This window comes from Moschus berezovskii, chromosome 22 (genome assembly GCF_049115385.1).
Source record: "Moschus berezovskii isolate FMDL1 chromosome 22, NW_MosBer_1.0, whole genome shotgun sequence".
NCBI lineage: Eukaryota > Metazoa > Chordata > Mammalia > Artiodactyla > Moschidae > Moschus > Moschus berezovskii.
Genome location: NC_142481.1, coordinates 49,904,023 through 49,925,244, shown reverse-complemented (window position 1 = coordinate 49,925,244; position 21,222 = coordinate 49,904,023). Strand labels below are relative to the sequence as shown.

The window sequence follows — 21,222 nt, the reverse complement described above, 5'->3', positions numbered from 1 at the left end:
GGGTGGGCAAGTGAGCCTCAGGGCTGCCGCTGGCCTGCACCCCACCCCAACCCACCCCCACCCGCCCCCTGGCCCTGCCACACTTACCCATAGCCGGCCAGGAAGCCCAGGCTGGGCGGGCTGACCTTGTCACTGAAGATGACCATGGGCAGTAGGTTGCAGTTTGCCTGGCAGTCCTGCAGCTCAATGACCCACCACTCGAGGAAGCCAGCTGCCCCTGTGCCCACACGCTCCCTGCGCAGCTGGATACGCACGCCAAGGTAGTCAGCCTCCTCATCTAGGTGGGAACCAGGAGGTGTCAGGGCCCCCAGCTGTCCAGGGCCGCAGGCGCGGCCAGCACCCCCACCCGGAACCCCAGCCCCGCTCACTGGGCTGCAGCTGCTTCACGGGGTTGGCTTCAGGCCCGTTGGGGGCACGGATGTACTTGGGGAAGAGGTGAGGGATGACCCTGTGGGGAGAAGTGGTAAGTCAGGTCTGCTCCAGCCCTCCTGTGGCCTCCACGCCCCAGCCCCCCATCCACTCACACAGACTGGTCTGAGGTGCCTTCCAGCAGGCTGGCCAGCTGCCGCCGGGCGGTGCTGTTGGGAGCCAGGTCCAGGGTGTGCTTCTCGTTGGTGTATTCCACGCTGCCGCCCTTGGCCAGGTCCCTACATCAGGGGCACAGTGTGACCCAGTGGGGTGTGTGACCCCTTGAGGTTGCCCCCCACCCAGGATGCACCTCTGGAAGTTCCAGGTGAAATGCAGGGTGGGGTGCCCCCCCAGGATGCACCTCTGGAAGTTCCAGGTGAAGCGCAGGGTGATGCCGGCTGTGCCGTTATACAGCTCCCGCTTCATCTGCGCCCGGCTCGGCGGGCTGATGCGCCACAGTGCCCCGGAGCTGCCCTCGATGTGCACCGTGACGATATCCTCGGGGCTGTACTGGCTGATGAACTGCATGGCCAGCTGGGTGCAGGGCGGCATCTCAGTGGGGAGCAGCTGGGCCCCCCTCCCACCCTAGGCAGATGCACGCGGGGCCACTCACCGGGTGGGGGTCAAACTGCTTGGACAGCTCCTCGTAGGCGTGGTGCGTGAAGGGCACGATGGACGGCTGCTGGGCGCTCATGGTGAACAGGGGCTGGTGAGGAGACACAGTGACCCGGTGCCCAGAGAGGCCCCCAGCCCCGCCACCGGCAGCCACGTGGAGCCAGGCCCCCTCACAATGCTCACCTCGTAGCCACCCAGCTTGAGGGTGACGGTGACATCAATGGGCTGGTTGACGACGCCGACCACAGAGCGCACCAGGGACATGAAGAGCAGCGGAAACCAGATGATGGCCACAAGGAACAGGATGATGAGGCCGCCCATGCCATACTTGACGATCTTCTTCTTCTTCTGCCCCTTGGGCTGCGGGTATTTCTGGGGGTGGAGGATAAACACAGGTCACCCGCCTGGCCCCATGCCAGGCCCTGGCAGCAGGCATCGTGGCCTCAGGCTCCCCTGTGACCCCACAAAGTCAAGCCTTGACTATACATTGAAACTGAAGCCATAGTGGTGAAGACAGCTGACCAGGGAGTAGAACCCAAAGCCAGAACCAGACCCTCACCTTGAGGCCTTGGGGAAGGAAAGTCTTTGCCACAGAGGGCGCTGGTCACCCACATCCCTTGACAAAGATGAACTCATAGGAGACCTAAAGCAGTAGATGCTTTCAGGGCAGGTCTACCTGATGAGGGTCTAATTTCCAGAATGCATAAGGAACCCTCACAATGACAAAAAACCACCAAAGAACGAACCAGGGAGAAACCTGGACAGACTCTCTCCAAAGACAATGATACACAGGTGACCAACAAGCACAGGGAGAGATGCTTGATGGGAAACAAGTCACCAGGTGAAACGGAGAAGCACCGTGAGACACCTCCCTACCCTGCCAGGACACGTGAGGGTGTGGGGCAAGCAGGCTGGCGTCCCTGCCACGCCACAGCCACAGGGCCCGGAAGGGGGCCCCCAGAGACACGGTTCTGCTCCTAAGTGCACACCCAGGAGATATGAAAGGCCACAGAGGCTTTTTTTTTTTTTTTTAGGACATACACAAGTCAACCACAACGGACTGCTACTTAGCCAAGAGAAGAAACTGATACAGCTGCATGGATAAACTTGGACCACACTGTGCTGCGAGAAGCCAGTTGTGGAAGGCCATGTGTGGTGGGTCCATGCAGCTGGCGTGACAGGAACAGGCACACCTGTGTAGAGGGTGGATGGGGGCCGACTGCTGGTGGGGCTGGGGTTTCTGTTTGGATGATGAGTGTGGTCTTAACTGTGCTGATGCTTATGGAGATTTGAATATACTAGAAACCATCCACCTGGTGATGTGTGAATTTTATCAATAAAATTGATGAGAAAGCACAAAAGCCCAGTTAACATGTCAGTGCTCACACTGTGACCCACGATAGTGAGCCAGGGCTCAGAGGCCAGGCCTCTCCCGCTGAGTGTCAGCTCCGGCCCCTCTGCGGTTAGGTCGCCCTGAGGCAGCCTCAGTCACCGTCCCCCTGGGAGGAGCCCTTTCTGGCCGCCAGGAGGGTTTTAGGACAGTGCTCTCTGGACTCAGGCTGCATGGGCGTCCCCAGGCAGGACCCCAGTGGGGGTGAGGGGCCAGTGCCCTCCAGGGCCCCGGCACCTTCTCGGTCTCTCGGCTGCACTTGATGATGAAGATGTTGGCGTAGATGTCCTCCACGCACATCCAGTTGGACAGGGACAGCGTGGTGTCTGTCCATACCCAATCCATCACTGCCCGCAGCTCCACGAGGAATGGCACCAGCCGGAACCTGCCCGAGGCCAGGGCACCATCAGGAGGGCCAGAGGGAGGACAACCCCCCCAGCCCAGCACCCCAGGCTGGCCACACTCACCCCTGGAAGAGAAAGAGGTTGAGGTGGTTGTACTTCTTGGTGAGGAAGTTGCCGAGGATGCGGGTGGGGTAGCCACAGCGGATCTGGTAAGCGGACAGAGCGAAGTAGATGCATTTCACAAAGTACCACAGCTGGGCCACCGCGTTCTGGCTGAACATCCTGGATGGGACCGGGAGGCCAGGTCAGAGGTCAGGGTGCCCACCCCGCCAACCCTGCCTCCACCAGGCACCACAAAGCCTGTGTCCAGGTGGGGCCTGCACCATGGCACGCACCGCTCGGTGACAGCAGGCAGGATGAAGAACATCCAGAGGTGGACAGCCAGCACCAGGACCACCTGGAAGGCCAGCTTGCCCAGCACGGTCTTGCGCAGGTAGAGGGCGCGGTCGATGACCATGGTGCTGAACTGGATCAGAAGCATGACCAGGAAGGCCTCGGGCACCTGGTCATCTGACAGGGAGGACGTGATGTCCGTGGCTGCAGAGTGCTTCTGTGGCCGGGAGAGCAGAGGTCAGAGGTGCTGGGGAGGCCATGGGGCCTGGGCTCACCAGGGCCGAGACCCAGCTCACCCCAAAGGCCCAGAATCCAAAGATGATGATGATGAAGTCGATGACGTCAGCCAGGAACATCAGCGCGTAGACGTCGGTGGCGGCCCGGTACTTCGTGTGCAGGATGTCCTGAAAGAAGCGCCGCATGGGCCAGTACACGCTCCGGGCCCTGCGGGTGGGCGGGCTCAGTCCAGGCCCTGCACCTGCCTCCCACCCTTGCCTGGGTGCTCCCAGCCGGGCACTCACAGGGACAGGCAGAAGCTCTGCAGCCGGACCCCCAGCACCCTCACTCTTTCCCGGGGGCGACTCCGCCTCTTCTCTCTCTGCAAGGTTGCTGCCCGCACTGCCACCGTTGCCTCCTCCTCTTCCTCGCCTTCTGTGGGGAGCAGCCACCGCTGATGGTGAAGCCCGCACGGCACCGGCTGGCCCAGCTCAGACTCCTGACCATCCCAAGAAACCCCAAAGGGGCTGCCAGTGCAGCCAGCCCACTTGGTACAGACCAAACCAAGTGCAGGGACCTCCCCAGGGTCACCAGCAGAGGGTGTGAGGGACGTGGGGTGTGAGCAGATCCACCGGGTGGGCCCTCGTACCAATGGCCTGTCCTCTGGCTTCTGTGCTCTCCTTCCTCCTCCTCCTGAAACGGAGGCTGATGCGCCTCTTGTCGCTGGGCTCTAGGGGCCCACCCTTCACTTCCGCCTGGACGTTGTCCTCAGCAGGGGGCCTGGCCGCCCCTCCAGGCTCCTCCTGGGATGCGGGCAGGGCTGGCTCCTCCTCAGCCCCCTTCTCCTTTGCACTGCCCCTGTTGTGCTCCTTGGACAATGGGGGGTCCTCATGGTCCCAGAGGCCGTAGCACTGTGGAGGGAGGCAGGCTGGTGAGGCTGGCGTGGCCAAGCTGGGCTGGGTGAGATGGCCAGGCCCACCTTGGGCCCCACTATGTCCAGCCTGCTTCCCGAAACAAAATGGTTGTGTGTGCACATGTGTGTGCGTGTTCCCATGTGTCGACCTAGGTGTGCAGGTGTGTGTGTGAGCACTCACTAGCAGCTGTGAGCGGTGAAAGAAGAGCGCCATGAGCTGCAGCAGGTCATACTTGACGTAGCTGTCGCTCTTCTCCAGGCCCAGGATGCGGGGCGGGAAGTAGGGCTTGTTCTCATAGCGCCGCAGCACCGCGTGGCTGTTCCAGGGGAAGAAGCCAAACTGGAACAGGTACTTGGCAACCACTGTGACCTGCAGGGGAAAGAGGTCAGCATGGCGCCCGCACCACCCTCACCCCCACCCCTCCAGCGACTACCACCTCGGTGAAGATTATGGCCGTCATCCAGAAGCGCTTGCTGGGCCGCGGGATGGAGAGCATGGCCCACAAGAAGACCAGCACGGGCAGCACGAGGGAGGTGGCTGAGGCAGTGACCATGTGGTTGAGGACGATGACGAAGTAGCACAGCAGCTCCGAATGGGCAGCCACACACTGGTACAGGGCCTCTAGCAGCCGAAGCGCCCGGCCCCGCCCCGCCGCGAACTGCTCCGCCTCCTCCAGCTCCGGAATGTGCATGCGCCTGCGGGGCACCAGGCTCAGGCCTGGCGCAGAGGCCTGGACGGCACCAGGCACCAGCACCGGCACCGGCTCGGAGCCTCAGGGGCCACCCACTGTGCACCCCTCTCTGCTTACCTGTCCACCAGCAGCTCGCTGGCCGTGCGCATTCGGCCGCGGCCACCGGCAGGAAGCTCCCCAGAGCTGCGTAGAGAAGCCCCGGGCTCGGTGACCACCTCTTCGCTGCTGCTGCGGGTGTTGTAGCCAGTGCTCAGGGGGCTGCTGGTGTCCTCGGTCATGCTGCTCAGCGGCTCCTCAACCCCCAGCCCGCTGTGGGAGAAGGCAGCTCACAAGGCAGCCTGCGCTCTGCCCGGGCTCTGGGGGCAGTCCTGGAGGGCCTCTGGGTCTCTGGTGGAAGGGTCCAGCCAGCTACCTCCCCCTGTGCAGCAGCTCAGGCGCTGGGGCTGGACAGGCCGGGTGAGGTGGATCCCCACTGTCCTGAGCCGCCCGCCCCCGCTCCTACCTCGATGCTGTGCTCAGCGCATCACGGGCCGCCTCGGCTTCGCTGGCGTACAGCTGGTCCAGCACTTCCCGGCGCACCTCTCCACCCTGCAGGGTAGCCAGGGTCTCAGGTCAACCAACTGGGGCAAAAGGCGGGGCGTGGCAGGCGTTTGTGCAGGGGCAGGGCATGTGGTGACGGGCGGGGCGTTGGTGTAGGGGGCGGACCCGGGGGCGTGACACAGCGGGGCCTGGGAAGCCCGCTCACCCGGAGCAGCTCCTGCGTGAGCAGGTAGCGCTCTGCGCGCAGTACGTCGCTCATGGCGCGGTGGTGCCGGGTGAAGTCGTGCAGCCAGCGCGTCAGCCCGTCCACCAGTGCCTGGCCCAGAACCCACAGGAACTGCACGGCGCTCAGCACTCGCTGCATCACATGGCTGCGACCTGCGGCGAGGGTTGGGCAGGAGGGCGTAAAGGAGCGGTCAGCGGGTGACCCCCGCTCCCGGACCCCAGCCCTTGGCGCCAGCTCACCGGTCACCTCGTCCTCCAAGCCCTCTGCCGGCCCTGCCTCCTGGCTTGGGTCGCCTCCTAGGCACAGGGGATCTGATCAGCGCTTTGCCTCCCACAACCCCACAACCTGCCCACAGCCAGACTCACCTGTGCGCAGTTGCTCAGCCCGCTGCTGCCGCTGCTGCCGAAGCACCGTCTGCGCGTTGGTCATCCACGCCTGGTACGCCATCTGCAGGCAGGGCCCTGGGTTAGCACTCCGCCGCCCCTTCCATGGGATCCCATTTACCCACCTCTGCCTCCCGTCCAGGAGCAGCCTGGGGTCAGCAGGCCAGAGTGGGGCCCATCAGATCCCTGGGGGGCTGTGGTGGGAAGATGGGGGTGGTGCATGAACCACCCAACACATCCTGGCTGCCACTCAGCGCCAGTCCCCATGCTGAGAACAGGAGCCCAAAGGTGGACAGGAAGGGCGTGTCTAGCCAACAGTGAGCCTTCTCAAAAGACTAGAGTGGTCAGTCAGGGCCCAGGGAGGTGGGCAGAGGGGCACACAGCTGCCCATGACCTGTACCCCTAGATCCTGCCTTTACCCCATATGTGAGTGCAGGAGGTCTGAATGGGCTGGGTAGGTGCCCCAACCCTAGCGAGTGTCAGGCCCACATGCTCACCTGGAAGGCGCTCTGTGGCGATGGCCGGGAGTCCTCGGGCTGGGCCTCCTCCTCCTCCTCACTGTCTGACTCGAACAGGAAGTAGTCCCCAGAGTGGATAACTGCGGGCAAGGGGGGCACTGAGAGCCAGCCACCCTCCCTCCTCCCCCCAGACCCTCAAGTTCATCTCCTTGGTTTGGGATGGGTGCAGTAACAGTCTGGCTATTCTGGCCAGCTCGGGACCCTCAGCAGCCCGTGACCCTGGGACAAAGGCCCTCATGCCACCCTCCCCAGAGGGACGGCCACGGGCAAGAACCAGGGAGTGGCAGGCCGGCGGATAGTGGCACATGCATAGGACACAGCAAGAGCAGTGGGACGAGCCCAGACTGGACGAGAGGAACACAAGCGGCAGGACTAGGAAGGAGGGACACTGCCAGCCAGCAGCCAAGATTCAGACTTCTGAGTCCAAGAGTTAGAAAGCAGAAGATACACAGAGCCTGTTGTGGGGACATGGTCCCTGATGACCCAGAGGCTCAGTGTGAAGTCTGAGGGCAGGGCTCCCGGAAGGTGCCGGACAGGTCAGTGCAGGGCAAGAGGGAGGCCTGCCCAGCGTACAGCGGCTCTGAAAGGGTGGTCAGGGAAGGCCAGGTGGGGGCAGTACCTGTGGCGTGGTCCAGCCAGGGCCGCCACCACTGTTGTCGTGGCGGGGAGGAGCCCCCTGGACTGCTGGGCCCTGTGGAGGGGCAGGGTGCGCATGAGCCAGTGGGGAGGGGCACAGGCGGCCCCTCAGCGGACACAGACTCGGAGCCCCTGGGCAATGAAGGGGCTACATGAAGTGCCACGGAGGGTGGAGGACAGCCCACAAGTGCAGACGGATAGTCACGGTCTGGCCATGTGGCCTGCAGGGACAGAGTGACCACACAGCACAAGGTGGATGGGCCAGAAGCTCCATGGGATGTCACACAGCACGGACACGACTCCAGCGGGCGTGGACACACGGGATGTGGGCACCGAGGTTCTGTCCACACTCACCTGGCTCTTGGCTGGGGTCCGGGGAACCCTGAAGGCGGCCTCGGTTGGCCCGGCCCTGCCTGTGCTTCTCCTGCTTGGCCCGGATCCGCTCCATCCTGCAGAAGGGGAGGTGGCTCAGCATTGGCCAAATCGGGAAAGCCCTGGCTTTGCCCACATGGTACCTACTGTCTTTTCAGCTGGGCCAGCGACTTCTCCTCTGCCCTGCGGTGGAGCTCGATGGTCTTGAGGTTGGCAGCGTTGTAGAGGGCAAAACCCCTGTGGGGCAGCAAGGCTGTGCATCAGCTATGGCCTGGCCTAGGGGGCTCAGGTTCTACCCGCCCGCACCCCCCTTGACCTGCTGTGGGGAGAGGGAGACCCTCCTAGAACCTCCAGTATCACAGAGTTAGAGAGAGGGAACAGGAGCAGCCAAAGCACAGGGCTGGGGAGGAAGGTCTTCCAGCAGGGACACGCCCTCAGTCCAGCCAACAACCGAGACCGTGCATCGCCAAGGTCCTGAGAAGGTCCCAGGGGGTCTGTCTCCTTGGTTCTCCCTCTAGGTGCAGCACACCTGGAGGCCTGCAGGGCGGTGGCGCGGAGCTCGGCCTGAACGTGCAGGAAGTAGTAGCTGAGGAACACCCTGCGCTGCAGCAGCAGAAACAGGAAGCAGACGCTGTCCCACAGGACGCCCGCCTCCTCCACGGGCAGCAGGCAGTCCTGGTCGCGGCCCAGCATCTCCTTGGCTGTGGACGGACACGGTCCAGGTCAGGGTCCTGTAAGCCGGGTGTCCCGGAGCACCCCCAGGGCCCCGGCCGCCGGCTTTGCCCACTCACGGTCGTAGTAGCCCTTGACGGTGCATACGAGGCTGAAGAGCTGGATGACCCAGCAGAAGCTGCTCTGCATCTGCTCCACGAAGACGCAGGACAGGAGCTGCGGGCGGAGGAGGTTCAGAATGGGTGGCAGGGCGGGGCGGAGCCAGGGTGGGGCGGAGCAGGTGAGATGGGGCGGGGCCTTGAGGAGCCAGGGTGGGCGGGGCCAGGCGGGATGGGGCGGGGCAGGGCAGAGCGGGGCGGGGCCAGGCCAGGCTCACAGAGAGCATGTTCTTGGAGACGATGACAGTGATGTTGTAAAGGATGAGGCAGTCCCACAGCACGAGGCGGGCACGTGTGTCCTTCTGCTGCAGGCTAGTGCCGAAGAGCAGCAGGTAGAAGCAGGCCAGTAGGTAGCCCAGCCCAAAGACGCTGATACGCGTGGCCCCCGTGATGAACACCACCACCAGCACCAGCCAGAAGAGGTAGCGGAAGACTGCCACCTTCAGCATGTCGAGGTAGGACCTGCCGGGTGGATGTCACCGTGGACCCACGTCACCACCACCTCCCCAGCAGCCTGCGACCATGGCCCCCGGAGTCCCACAGCCTCTAAGACCCCCACCTGCAGTGGATGAAGTTGGGCACGGGGTTGGGCTCCCCCCGCAGTGGCTCCAGGCGGTCAGTATTGACACCAGCCACGTGCCGCCACTCCTCCGTGCGCTCGGCTGAGAACACCTGCCACTGCTGGGAGGCGCAGAGCAGCAGGAGGAAGTCACCTGTGGGCAAATGGGAGGCCACTGTCACACCCGGGAAGTGCAGTCCACTTCCTGCCAGCTTGGCCCTTATCCTGGGTGATGGGGTGTGTGGGCAGCTGGGCAGACACGTCCATGCTTATTTACACTAGCATCAACAGACCATGTGGATGTGCACATGTGTGTCGGAGAACATGCCTGTGTACATTTTCTCTGTGTACATGTAGATCTCCATACACAACCCGCACGCATCAGGAAATGAGGCCAACGTGAGCCTGACTGTATGCCATGTGGCATCAGTCGCCACACCTGTGTCCGCCCATGTCCACTCCTGCATGCACACTTGTGCCCACACCAGTGAGCAGACATGTATCTGTGTGCTGGAGTGTGTACACGTGAGATGCGCCTGTGGGACGGGGTACACTCATGGAACACAGACCCCACAGGGAATGGCAGGACTGGACTCCCTGATGAGGCCTGGGCAATGGGCCCCTTGCTGGCTGGAGAGGAGGGTTGGTGCCCACCCGCTGACCATCCCATGGGCATCTGCACGGTCTCAGCATGGCTGGCAGTGGTGTGTGTGCGTGAGGGGCTGGGGACTCACTGATGAGGTTGGTGGCATTGGGGGTACTGAAGAAGTCAGGCAGGTACAGCCACTTGATGAGCGCGGAGTTCATGGGGATGGCCCGGCTCCAGCGCCATGGGTAGTCTGTAGGCAGAGGGTGTGGTCACTCACTGTCCCAACCCACCTCCAACCCCAGTAACCCCAGGAGTCACTTATACACACCCTCTTGCACACAGGGCCAGGGAGCTCAGTTCTCATGGACATGTGCTCCAGACACCCTGGGTGGGCGGGGGGATGTGGGTGGGACACAGGGGTTGAGGGGGGTGGGACTGGTGCCCAGTGTGTGTGGGTCACGGCCCAGGTAGACCCAAGTGAGGCTTCACTGAGCACCTGTCAGAATGGCTAAAAGAAAACAGTGTGGACGCCCAGTACCAGAGCAGAGGGGAACTGGCAAGACTACCTGGGGTGATCACCCCAGAGAAACAGAAACTACAGACCCACAGACACCTGCACACTGGCGAACAAGCAAACCTCTATAGCACCTCATCCCCAACATCTCAGACCTGAAGACAGCCCAATGCCATACAAGGGTGAAAGGTCAAGCCCACTCTGGCACATCCAAAGCACAGAAAACTGCTTACTAGGGGTCGCAAGCCAAGGGGCATCCAGCCCACAGCCCAGCGCACCTTGACCCTAAACAGTGTCTTGTGAGAGAAGGCAGAACCCAAGGTTAAACCATCCTACTCACGTGCTGTTCTGCAAACAGCAAACCACAGGGACAGAGACCACGGTGGTCGCTGGAAGCAGGGTGGGGGGGCAGGAACCTGGGGGGCACACAGAGCTCCTGCCTTGGTCTGCACCAAAGAGTGAATTTTACTACATTACAGGGTGCTGGGGGAGCCCAGGATGGAGCAGAGGCTGACAAGGGGTCTAACCTGACAAGGTGTGCGTGACACACCTTTGGGGGTGGGGGGAGGGTGCAGAGCGGAGCCTCCCTGAGTAACTTCAGAAACAGTGTCTTAACTAAAGACACTGTCCAGCGAGAGGGTGTTGGAGCAGCGACACTCGTAGCAACATCACAGCCGGGACCCTGTTCTTGGTTTCTGAGTTGCACTCTCCAGTGAAAGGAACCAGGCTCCATGGGGCAGGGGCCACTTTCCTGGGGCGGGGGGAGCAGGGGGTCTCTTGAGGAGGCAGCATCTCATGGAACCAAGTGAGGACATGTCCCAGGGCTGCACAGGGACTGCGTGAACTCAGAGCCCCAGTGACAGGTGGGAGCAGAAGCCCAGGAATGAAGGCCCAGAATCTGTACGGAAAGGGAAACAGCTGGACAGACCAGCGGGGTGAGGGGACAGCTGTCTTACAGAAGATGCCAACTGAGCACCACAGGGGACAAAGCTACCACCAGAAAACCAGACGCTCCTGTGGACGGATCCCTTGAGTGGGTGAGGGTTTACATGGAAATGAGACCCTCGCTATGCCCCAAGGTCTCTGCCACAACCACATACATGATAGTGACAAGCAGTGTCAGGCCCGGTGGTGGAAGGCCATCACCTGCGATGGGATACACTGAACACAATGTGGCACCCTGAGATGGACTATTCGCAGCTGCAGGTTTCTTGCCAAAGACGCATAAACTGGTCTAATGAAAACTGTGACGGTGCTGTGTGGAGACAGTTTCTAGAGACAACTGCTTTGTGCTCTGGAAGCCTCAAGATGACAAGAGACAGAGGAGCCCAAGGAGACTGTGGGGCCAGCTCGAGGGGTCTGCTCAGGGGCCTAGGACAGAGAGCTGGGGGAAGGGGCCATCAGGGCTGGCCACGGTGGACTGTGGCTCTGCCTGGTGTCGGGGCCCTGTACCTGTTCTGGTTCTTAACTTGGATCGCTATGCCAGGTCGAGTCAGAGGCTGATGCTTCACAACTAAGTGAAGCTTGTTTACAAACTCTGTCTGTTCTGCTTCTGCTGCTCTCTGTCAAAACTCACAGACTGTCAACCAAAAGGGGCATTTCATGGGCCAGGGACCTGCCTTCCACAGACACTGAGGGAGGAAGGGCCTGCCTGGGGGCTCCATGGGCACCGCTGAGATGCTCCAAATGTGAAAGGGAGCACAGGACATTACAAGGTGTCCAGAGAAACCCCTGTACCTGCAGACCACAGGAAACAGCAGGAGGGGGAGAAACTCAAGCTCCTTTCACAGAGAAGACAACTAACAACTGTGCCAGGAGTAACCAAAGTCGGAACTGATGTCCATCGTGTGCAGGCCTCCCTGCAGCAGGGAGAGTCTGTAGGTGTGGATGTGCACACACAAGGCCGAGGGCCAGTCCCTCAACAGGCAGGGCTGATGGCTGCTCACTGCCCCCATTGTGGGCTGTTCCTGCCCACATGTTCACCAGCCTCTAAGCCTGGGGCATAGCCCACAATTCCAGGATCAGGGCTTTCTGCCAGCCTGTGGCCTGACTCCAGAAAGGTCATAACAGAAAGGCAACAGAAGGAGATGGCCAAGCGCTCCTGTCAGGTCCTGCTCAGAGCCAGCAGCCAACAGGGACACGGCCTTGAGGATGCGGCCGCTGAGCTTGGATGGTGCACCAGACCAAGGTGTCGTCCAGGGATGGGCAGCTGAGCGTGGTCACCGCCCTGCACACAGAGGCCTCCACCCTGGGCATACTGGACGTGGACTCCAGACAGCCCCCACTAGCCAAAAGGAGCACACATCTGCTCCCTGGACTATTTTCCTCTCAACCTCTCTGATCATTTGAAACTTTTCAAAATAAAATTTTTGGCAAAAAGAAAACAACGGATTCAGGGAGACCAATGAACGAGGGGCCAGCACTGCCCCCTAGAGCTGGCACAACTGCGGCCCACAGAGCCCATGGTGGGGGAGGGGGTACAGGTGGGAGGGGCTTGACGCCACACCAGGGGCCAGGGCACCCAGCATGTGCCCGGCTGGCAGCCCACTCACCAATGCACAGGGCGGGGGGGACGCCCAGGCACAGCAGATACTGGTATAGCAGGAAGAGCGCCAGGAACAGGCAGTAATTGGGCCAGAGGCGGGCGATGGCCTCCCGGCGTCGGCGGGTGAGGATGGCCACCAGCCAGCAGCCGTGCAGGATGACCATGAAGTTCATGCGCTGCCCAATCACGTTCACGGCCGCCAGGAAGCAGACCTAGGGGTGGCAGAGCAGAAAGGCGTGGCCAGGGTGAGGACAGTGAGCTGGTGGTGGAGGGGGGGTGTGGTCCTCCTGGCTCTGCCTCTGGGCGGCCTTGGGGGGTAGAGGGTGTCGTGTCAAGGATGGGGGAAGCGGCCCAGGCCACTCTCCTGGAGAAGTAGAGAGGCTAAACATGTCTCCATGCTGGGGGAATCGAGGTGGGGGCCCCACAACAGATTTGAGCCCAATCCCAGCCCACCTCCAGCTGGGGCCCCCGGCCCCCTTGGTCTGCACCACCCCCTTGGTCTGCACCACCCCCTTGGTCAGCACCGACACCCTTGGTCTGCACCACCCCCTCATCCCCTCTAGCCTTTGCTCAGCAAAGGCCCCACAGAGGGTAGCAAGGACCCCTGCGGCTGAACCCAACCCCAGGGAAGGGGCAAGGGTTGACCCCAGCCTCACCTCCAGCCCAAATTTGTAGAAGAAGAAGTTCATGTAGTACTTGAGGCAGCTGGGCAGGTCACGGTCCAGCCACTGGCGGGTGCCCTCGGCGCAGACGGCCTGGGCGGGCAGCGGGGCCAGCTGGTGCCGGCGACGGTGGTAGTCCTGGCTCCGGTACACCATGGCCTCAAACACCAGTAGCAGCAGGATCTGCAGGTGGTTCTGAGAGGCGAGGGCAGTCAGGCCCCACCCGCCCCGTAGGCCCCCTACCTGGCCCACCTACCCGCTACACTCACCTGGATGTAGCCCAGGTTGGGGAAGCCCTTCCGCACCCCAAACCAGTTGGCGGGGTCGACAGGCCCGCGATACAGCAAGGACTGGCGGATCTCCATCTTCTGCAGGTTCGTACTGTTGGGGAAGGGCTGGGAGAGGAGCAGCAGGCACTGCATGCTGACCCCAGGGATGGACCCCAACCCAGGCCCTCTGCGCCCGCCCCTCCACCGTGGCGCGTACCTCCGTGCAGTTGCTGGCATACTCGTGGGGGTTGACCACCTTGAGCTGGTACAGCATCTTGCACACGATGATGATGCAGGTCCACACGGTGGCCAGGCACGAGGCCATGGGCCGGAAGCGTGGGTAGGGCAGGGCGAAGGCCCAGAGCACGACCAGCAGGAAGTTCAGCACCGACACCTATGGGTGGTGGCGGCCAGATCAGCCCCCTCCCCACAGCGCCAGGGGGGCCCATGCGGGTGTGCGAGCATGTCCACACTCACCTCCTTCAGGGCCACCCACACGGTGTACAGGGCCACCAGCTTGAAGACGTGCAGCTCCAGCAGGCGCCGCACCAGCACCTGCATGCGGGTGATGACGTCCGAGAAGCCGGTGGCCAGGTCCAGCAGCCGCTCGGCCACCAGGCCCCACTTGCTGGCTGGGGGGGTTAGGGGGACAGTGAGGAGGCAGAGGGGCCTGGGCCATCCTGTCCCGTGCAGATGGGGCTCCAGGGCTCGAGTCCAGGCACTTTGAACTTACTCTCTGGGACCTGCGTGGTCTGGTGGGGGCTGGCCATGCCCAGCCCCTCGTCCCTGGGCACCTCCTCCTCTTCCTCCTGCTGCAGCAGGGGGGTCCGGCTCACCGCGTCCTGCCTAGGACAGGGCCCCAGAGTGTCCTTCCCACCTGCGCTCCTGGGGCGGCCCCTGCAGCTCCTTCCTCTCCTGCCTCCCCCACCCCAGCTCTGGGACCTCAGCTGTGGGTGCTGCAGCCACCAAGTGGGAGCATGGGGCCTGCTGACCTCCTGACCCCTGTGACCCCAGTAGGGCACCTGAAGGTGATGACGGAGGCCCTACCCCCATTCCAGGTCTCCTGCCCGACACACCACCAGCCTCTGCAGAACCCCAGCCCCAGGGGGCAGGCCTACCCGGGAACCCAGCGTGGGGTGCCAGGCAGGGGCCGGTGCTCGGGGTCGGTGAGCTGCATGAAAGGCCGGTGGAAGTAGTGTAGCTGCAGGATGCAGGCGAGCAGAAAGAAGCCGGGGACCAGGATGCTGGAGAAGAGCTCGGACACGCTGAACTGCTCCAGGCCCAAGTCCCCCAGCCTGGCAGGGAGGAGGGGTAGGGGTCAGCACAGTTGCACGACACCCATGGCGGCGTCCCGCCCCCCCAGCCCCGCCCCAGACTCACTGCTCATTGGTGAGGCCCGTCAGGTTGCGCCAGTAGGCAGGGAAGTCTTGGAACTGGAAGGTGTAGACGGCCACCAGCACCAGCATGGTGTAGGCCACCACCAGCCACCAGAACGCCTTGAGCAGCTTCCGCCACAGGCTGTAGTAGACCTGCCGGCCGACGGCGTGGTGAGGCCGGCCGTGAGACCCAACCCCACTGACACCGGCCCCCACCACTCTGCACCCCATGCCCCCGCACCTGGAAGAGGATGAGACAAAGCAGGAAGAGCAACATGTAGACGATCTTGTAGACCACCAGGCGGCCGGCGAAGCTGACCACAATGAACATGCCTGCACACACGTAGATCCAGTACTTGGCGTAGACGCCCCTGACCAGCTCCCCCAGGCTCCGCAGCAGCATCTGCGTCCGTGTGGGCTCTGTGGCGGGTGGGGCACAGAGTCAGGACCAGGCAGGTGGGGAAGGAGCTGCCCCCCAGTCACCCAGCCCTCCCGCCCGCTCACCTGTGGTGGCCACGGTGACCTCCGTCAGTGCCACGGGGGCCCGCGCCCTCCTCAGCAGCTTCTCCTTCACAAACTGGCGCAGCAGGAGCCAGAAGGTCAGGGTGCACAGCAGCTGGGGAGAGGGCGGCAGCATCACTGAGGGGCCCAGGCAGGGGAGCTGGGGATGAGACTGCAGTAGGAAGGTGTCCCCCCACCTGCCATCTTCCTCTCAGGCACGAATTCACACACAAACGTGCACACACTCTTACACGGTGGCTTCTACTCACACACGATCTTGTGTGCACACTGACCCACAGGTGAACACGAGCTCATATGTGTTTGCATGCCTGCATGACCATGGACTCACATGGTGAGGTGTAACCCACATCCCCCCCACGTGGCCAGTGGTGGCATGGATGTCCAGATGCAATGATCTGTCTCACAAGGGGACACCATGAGGGCACAGAAACTCACTGGGACCCGGGACCACATGCAGTGCTCACAGGGTACTTGGCGTAGCAGTGCTCACTGCTCACCATCTCAGGCAGACAGGACAGTGCCCCCGGCAACATGAGGTCATCACACATTCACTCGACAAACACCAATCAAGCAACTATGCTGCGCTTGGCCACGGGGTCCTGGTGACACCCAGACGTGGGTCCTGGACTGCAGCATGCCTGCCACACTGGGAGCCGGGTGAGGGCTGGGAGGACTCACCATGGCGCCCAGGTCTAGGCAGGGGTAGCGGGTGTGCTCCAGCCCCAGCTGGCGCAGGCTGACGGGGCCCAGGGCAGTGGGCAGCTCGGGCCGCAGGTCCATGGCCCACACGTAACGCAGGCAGCAGAGTGCCAGCCCATAGAGCAGGATGAAGGGCGAGCAGAGCATGGCCAGCTGGTGGCGGCTGCGCACTGTCCAGATGAGGCAGGCCCAGAGCAGCAGCACGAAGGTCAGCCAGCTGTGGTAGGTGATGCTCCACACCTGCAGGCAGGGCAGGGCTGCACACACGCTCCCCAGGCTGATGGCATGGGGGCCCCCAACAGGAAAGCAAAGCCACCCTGCTGGCCCACCCACCCACCACACAAACGTGCACACACACAACCACGTGGCTGGTGGCTGGCCTGGACAATTTGTGGCCCAGCAGGCAGGCCACAGTCCCACCCAATTCTGGCGACAAGGCACCAGGCCACCATCCTCTCCCCGAATGCCGTGAAAGCCCGTGGGAAGGCCCAGCCCTCGACTGGTCCAGGCCAGCACCCTTACCATCATGGCAATGAGGGCACACACGTAGCTCTGGTCCATGATGAGGTGGCCCAGGCCGTGCAGCGGAGACGTCTCCTTCGGCTCAGCCAGCTGGGGGCATGCTAGGGTGAGGGTAGGGGTCACAGGTGAACCAGGAACCCTGCTGGGGAGGCTCCAACATCAATAGGGCAGAGTCCCTCACCCATACCTGACTCAGCCCCCAAGTGGAGACAGTACTGGAGCCACAGTCTGGGGTAGGGGTGGGGGGAGCCATGCTCAGCACAGTCTTATAGGGGTTCTGGGGACAGAAAAGGGCCCAGGCTCCTGTCTGACTCTGTTCCCAATGCATCGTGGAACCCTGGCCTATTCTTGCCCCTCTCCCAGCCTTGGTTTCCAAAACTCTAGAGGGACAGGGTGGACGAGATGGCCTCAGTCCCTCCAGCTCTGTGAGTGCCCACATCCCCGGAGGCCAGCAACTTCATTCCCTGCTTTGTAAGATGGAAATTGAGGCTTAGGGCAAAAGAAAAGAAAGAAAAAGCACCCAGGAAAAATGCCCAGACCTGCCCTGGGGACACAGAGCCAGCCCAAGACAGAGCAGTGAATAACTCTGGGACTGAAAGGCAGACGGACAGGCAAGGGAGATCCCTGCAGGGTCTTGGGTCTGTGAGTGAGTGAGTGAAAGTCGCTCAGTTATGTTCAACTCTTTTCGACCCCATGGACTATACAGTCCATGGAATTCTCCAGGCCAGAATACTAGAGTGGGTATCCTTTCACTTCTCCAGGGGATCTTCCCACCCCAGGGATCGAACCCAGGTCTCCTGCGTTGCAGGCGGATTCTTTACCAGCCAAGCCATGAAGGTTGGTTGAGCAGCCCCAAAGAAGGGTGCAGTTAGAGGCCAACACGGCAAGGCCACCAGGGGGCAGCACTGCATGACTACATATACTTACAGGGTCGCTGCTGGATGGCGCTGTGGCCAGTGAGGTCGTGTACAATGCAGTTGTCCTCAGGATCTGGTGTTGTGGGAGTAGGCATTGTGTGCTGTAGACAAGCCAAGTCCATGAGCCAAGCCCGTGGGCAGGGGGCTGCCGGCCCCACCTCTCAGTCCCGACCCCTCACCTGGGCAGCCCCTTCCTCCTTGATGGCCACAACCCTGGCCTGACCCTGGGGCCACCGGTCCACCTCGGTCAACTCCACCTCCCGTGTGCCATCGTCCCCGGCCGCCTCCTTCCTCTGTGGAGACCAGAGATGAGGCTCAGCCCCCTTGCTCTGGCCCGAGGGGGTGGGTGACACAGGGCGCTGGCCTGGATCCTCACCTGGTCCGCAGGCTGGTGGGCGTGGAGCTTCAGGAGTGAGGTCACCGTGTAGCAAAGCAGCAGCAGGATGCCAGGGCTCACATACATGGGCCAGTCGTGATCGGAATTGATGACCAGCACGTTGGGGCTGGAGCAGTTGGTGGGGGCCACGAAGTCCTTGAGACCAAACACCCTGCCCAGAGAAGGTGTGTTGGTAACTGCGGCGAGGGGGTCATGGGTGCCAGGTGGGCAGGGCTGTGGCGAGGGCAGGGCGGTGCCTGGGGCGAGCCCTCACCTGGCCCAGATGCTGGCAGGTGGGAGAGTGGCCTGTGCGAGAGGTGTCTGGTAGCAATAGAGGCAGATGAGATGACCGGTGCCAAAGCAGCCCACCATGACGCAGAGTGTGTTGAAGCCCAAGGGGCTGATGGGAAAGTGACAGGCCCACCAGGTGCCGATGGCCAGGAAGAGCAGGAAGTAGACACTGGAGAAGGCTGAGGGGTGGGCAATGCCTGCGGGCCGGGTAGGGGCACACAGGGTCACTCCTGGCTGGGGTGGCGTAACCACCGTCTTGCTGGTCAGTGGGGAGCTTGGCTGCTGAGACCCCTCCCAGTGTGATAGTCAGAGGTGGGGTCCCAGCCCCCTGCCCAGTGGGTACCTGCCAGTGCGAGCAGCATGATGGCCAGAGTCCGCCCAGCTGCCACAAGCAGCCAGTGCGCTGTGATCCGGAACCGAGCGGCCAGCCGAGATCTCCTCGTGGGGGACAGTGCAGGGGCTTCCCGCAGCTCCCCCAGGGAGCCAGCGTCAGCTTCCTCACTGTCATTGTCCTGCCAAGGTCAGGGGAAGAGCAGAGGTCAGGCACGTGGGGGGGGGGGGAGGAGGGAGGAGAGAGGGGGAGGGTGGAGGAGGGAGCGGGGAGGGAGAGGGAGGAGGGAAAGGGGAGAGGGGGAAGGGAGAGGGAGAGGAGGAGCCCACCCCTGTGGCCATCTCCCTGGCCCCCCTTCCTACCCACTGCTGGCCCTCTGAGGTCACAGGGCTGCCAGCCTGTGTGCACCAGTGCTGCCCACCACCTTCCCACGGCCTCACAGCCCTGGAGGCGTTCCTGGAGGTGGCCCACTGCAGCAGTGACACATTCCTGCCAAGGCCTGGCACTCAGATGACCCAAGTGCCCCTCAGGTGCGTCTTCTTTATCTCCCACCTGCTCCAGGGGCCCCAAGGACAGGGCAGCCCACAGGCTCGTGTATCTGTGCCCCATGCCCCTGGCCTGAGAGCGCCCCAGTGGGGACGCATGGCAGGGTCACAGGTGTTCCTCACTCTGGTCACAGAGCAGCTCCACACCCTACTCTTGGCCCACAGCACCTTCCTTATAAGAGGCTTGGGGGTGGGGGGACTCAGGTCACACTGCCAGGGGAGACCGCGCCAGGGGACAGCCTGCTCTCATTCTGCTGCCTGTGGGGCATCTGGAGACTTAGGTGGGCCTCCTGGGTGTCCCTGGCCAGCCCTACCGGCCTCACCTGTCCGCGGGCATGGAGACCCACCAGGGCCTGTCTCCTTGGCCCTGCCTCAAGGTTTCCCAGAACAGACTGTTTCCTGGAATTGGGGAGCCGGAAAGAGGCAGAAAGAACAGCCTCTATGTCAGAAGCCCAGCCCCTGGGTCCCCCACCTGAGATGTTGGCGCTGGCCTGTGCCTCACTCACCCTGGCCAAGGTGGCCCTCGGCATCCAGGCTGAGAGCGTGGGGGAGCCAGGAGCCCTGGTCACACCCCAGATCCACATCTCCCAGCTGGGCAGCCTCGGCAAGCTCCCTAACCCCTCTGAATCTGTCTTCTGCCTGTCAAACATAGGTGGAGAGCTGGGCAGGCCCCAGGGAGTGCTGCTGGGCCATGTCTGTTAGTATGGAGGGGACAGGGCAGGGCAGGAGGCCCAGCCTTGGGGTCAGAGTGGTACCCAGGGTCCCCCTGTTACATCCTGGAATGGGAGTGGGGGGTCAGCCCTAGAAGGCACAGCAGCCAGGCCAGAGCTCACTCCGCCCATAGCCTGGCCCCAGCCCTGGGAAAGCTGCCGTGGAAAATGAGTGCTTCTGGATGTGGGAAGAACAGAAGCAGCTGCTGGGTGAAAGGACAGGTGCTGGGGGCCGCTAGCAGTGTCCAGCCTGCTTTCGCCAGTCCCCCAGGCTGCACCCCCCACCGTAGCCCGTCTGAAATGCAGGGCAGGCATGGATATATGTGTGCTAAGTTGGGATGGGCGCACGTACATGGACGCATGTGCTATGGCCCTGCCAGGTGGGGTTGTCTGCAAGGGGGGCTGTGCCTGCTTCTGGCTCAGACCTTAAATGCTGGGTGCCTGTGATGCCTTGCTCTGAGGTCCGAGGGGCGGTGGACAGCATGGAGTGGGGGCTGGCCCTTCCCTCTGCCCCAGGCATGGGGAACCAGCTAGCTCCTTCCCGTCGGAGCTGTTCCAGGAAGCCCTGGCTCTGCTAACGAGGAAACCAGAGGCTGCTCTGGCCCCTGTGCCTGCCAGTGCCACACGCCATAGGGATGGAGGGAGCCGGCCCAGCCCCCACTCGACCCCCACAAGTACCTGGAAGAGCCTCTTGACCTCCAGGCCCCATGTCCTCTGTGAAATGGGGGTGCCAGCCTTGCCCCCCAGGACTCGGGGGACGGGCAGTCAGTTGCAGGCTGAGCCCCACCCCAGCCCGTGACAGGAAGGGCCCCCTCTCTGGGGACTGAGGCCCGCGTTTCCACAAGCATCAGCAGCCTGACCAGAGGACAATGGGGCTAAGGATGTGAGCATGTGTCCCCCACTGCCTCCTAGGCAGGGACGCTGGATATCACAGACCTGACCCAGCCCTGGAGACCAGGTCCTACTGGACAGAGGCTGAGGCCGAGTGTGGGACCCAAACAGGGCTCAAGACTACAGCCCTTGTGCGGGGACAGGAGAGCTGAGCCTTCACCCAGAGGACAAGGAGGGGAGACCCAGGGCGGGACCCTAAGGACTCGGATGCAGGGTCCTGCTCTAGGCCTCCAGCCTACACAGCCTTTGCCTTGTTCACAAGCCCACCGATGCCCTTGCTGTGGGTGGTGCTCCTCAAACATCCGTCTGTCCATCCATCCGTCAGTCCCCAGGTGCTCCTTGTCAGCAGCACACATGGCCTCCCAGTACCTCAAACATCCGTCTGTCCATCCATCCGTCAGTCCCCAGGTGCTCCTTGTCAGCAGCAC

General features: G+C 62.6%; 1 protein-coding gene across 4 annotated transcripts in view; it reads right to left on the bottom strand.

Annotated features, from left to right (window-relative positions):
- PIEZO1 (piezo type mechanosensitive ion channel component 1 (Er blood group)) overlaps positions 1-21,222 on the bottom strand; it is a 56,942-nt gene that overhangs the window by 419 nt on the left and 35,301 nt on the right. Inside the window, exons 6-50 of one of the 4 annotated variants that reach the window (XM_055412957.2) lie at positions 18,661-18,829; positions 18,301-18,514; positions 18,027-18,198; positions 17,830-17,943; positions 17,661-17,751; positions 16,734-16,834; positions 16,191-16,451; positions 15,495-15,606; positions 15,232-15,410; positions 14,995-15,143; positions 14,733-14,909; positions 14,348-14,460; positions 14,092-14,246; positions 13,832-14,008; positions 13,615-13,740; positions 13,340-13,540; positions 12,691-12,895; positions 9,770-9,874; positions 9,036-9,189; positions 8,695-8,938; positions 8,438-8,534; positions 8,176-8,347; positions 7,794-7,883; positions 7,629-7,723; positions 7,258-7,329; positions 6,618-6,718; positions 6,103-6,184; positions 5,977-6,033; positions 5,717-5,889; positions 5,474-5,559; positions 5,089-5,280; positions 4,717-4,975; positions 4,461-4,649; positions 4,016-4,277; positions 3,672-3,801; positions 3,447-3,594; positions 3,153-3,367; positions 2,881-3,039; positions 2,651-2,798; positions 1,207-1,395; positions 1,022-1,114; positions 770-942; positions 525-647; positions 369-448; positions 88-277 (exon numbers count right to left, since the gene is read on the bottom strand). In XM_055412957.2, coding sequence (XP_055268932.2) covers positions 88-277; positions 369-448; positions 525-647; positions 770-942; positions 1,022-1,114; positions 1,207-1,395; positions 2,651-2,798; positions 2,881-3,039; positions 3,153-3,367; positions 3,447-3,594; positions 3,672-3,801; positions 4,016-4,277; positions 4,461-4,649; positions 4,717-4,975; positions 5,089-5,280; positions 5,474-5,559; positions 5,717-5,889; positions 5,977-6,033; positions 6,103-6,184; positions 6,618-6,718; positions 7,258-7,329; positions 7,629-7,723; positions 7,794-7,883; positions 8,176-8,347; positions 8,438-8,534; positions 8,695-8,938; positions 9,036-9,189; positions 9,770-9,874; positions 12,691-12,895; positions 13,340-13,540; positions 13,615-13,740; positions 13,832-14,008; positions 14,092-14,246; positions 14,348-14,460; positions 14,733-14,909; positions 14,995-15,143; positions 15,232-15,410; positions 15,495-15,606; positions 16,191-16,451; positions 16,734-16,834; positions 17,661-17,751; positions 17,830-17,943; positions 18,027-18,198; positions 18,301-18,514; positions 18,661-18,829 — 6,794 coding nt within the window. The remainder of the gene's footprint in view (positions 1-87; positions 278-368; positions 449-524; positions 648-769; positions 943-1,021; positions 1,115-1,206; positions 1,396-2,650; positions 2,799-2,880; positions 3,040-3,152; positions 3,368-3,446; positions 3,595-3,671; positions 3,802-4,015; positions 4,278-4,460; positions 4,650-4,716; positions 4,976-5,088; positions 5,281-5,473; positions 5,560-5,716; positions 5,890-5,976; positions 6,034-6,102; positions 6,185-6,617; positions 6,719-7,257; positions 7,330-7,628; positions 7,724-7,793; positions 7,884-8,175; positions 8,348-8,437; positions 8,535-8,694; positions 8,939-9,035; positions 9,190-9,769; positions 9,875-12,690; positions 12,896-13,339; positions 13,541-13,614; positions 13,741-13,831; positions 14,009-14,091; positions 14,247-14,347; positions 14,461-14,732; positions 14,910-14,994; positions 15,144-15,231; positions 15,411-15,494; positions 15,607-16,190; positions 16,452-16,733; positions 16,835-17,660; positions 17,752-17,829; positions 17,944-18,026; positions 18,199-18,300; positions 18,515-18,660; positions 18,830-21,222) is intronic. The other 3 variants (XM_055412959.2, XM_055412960.2, XM_055412961.2) reach the window with 3 other exon arrangements.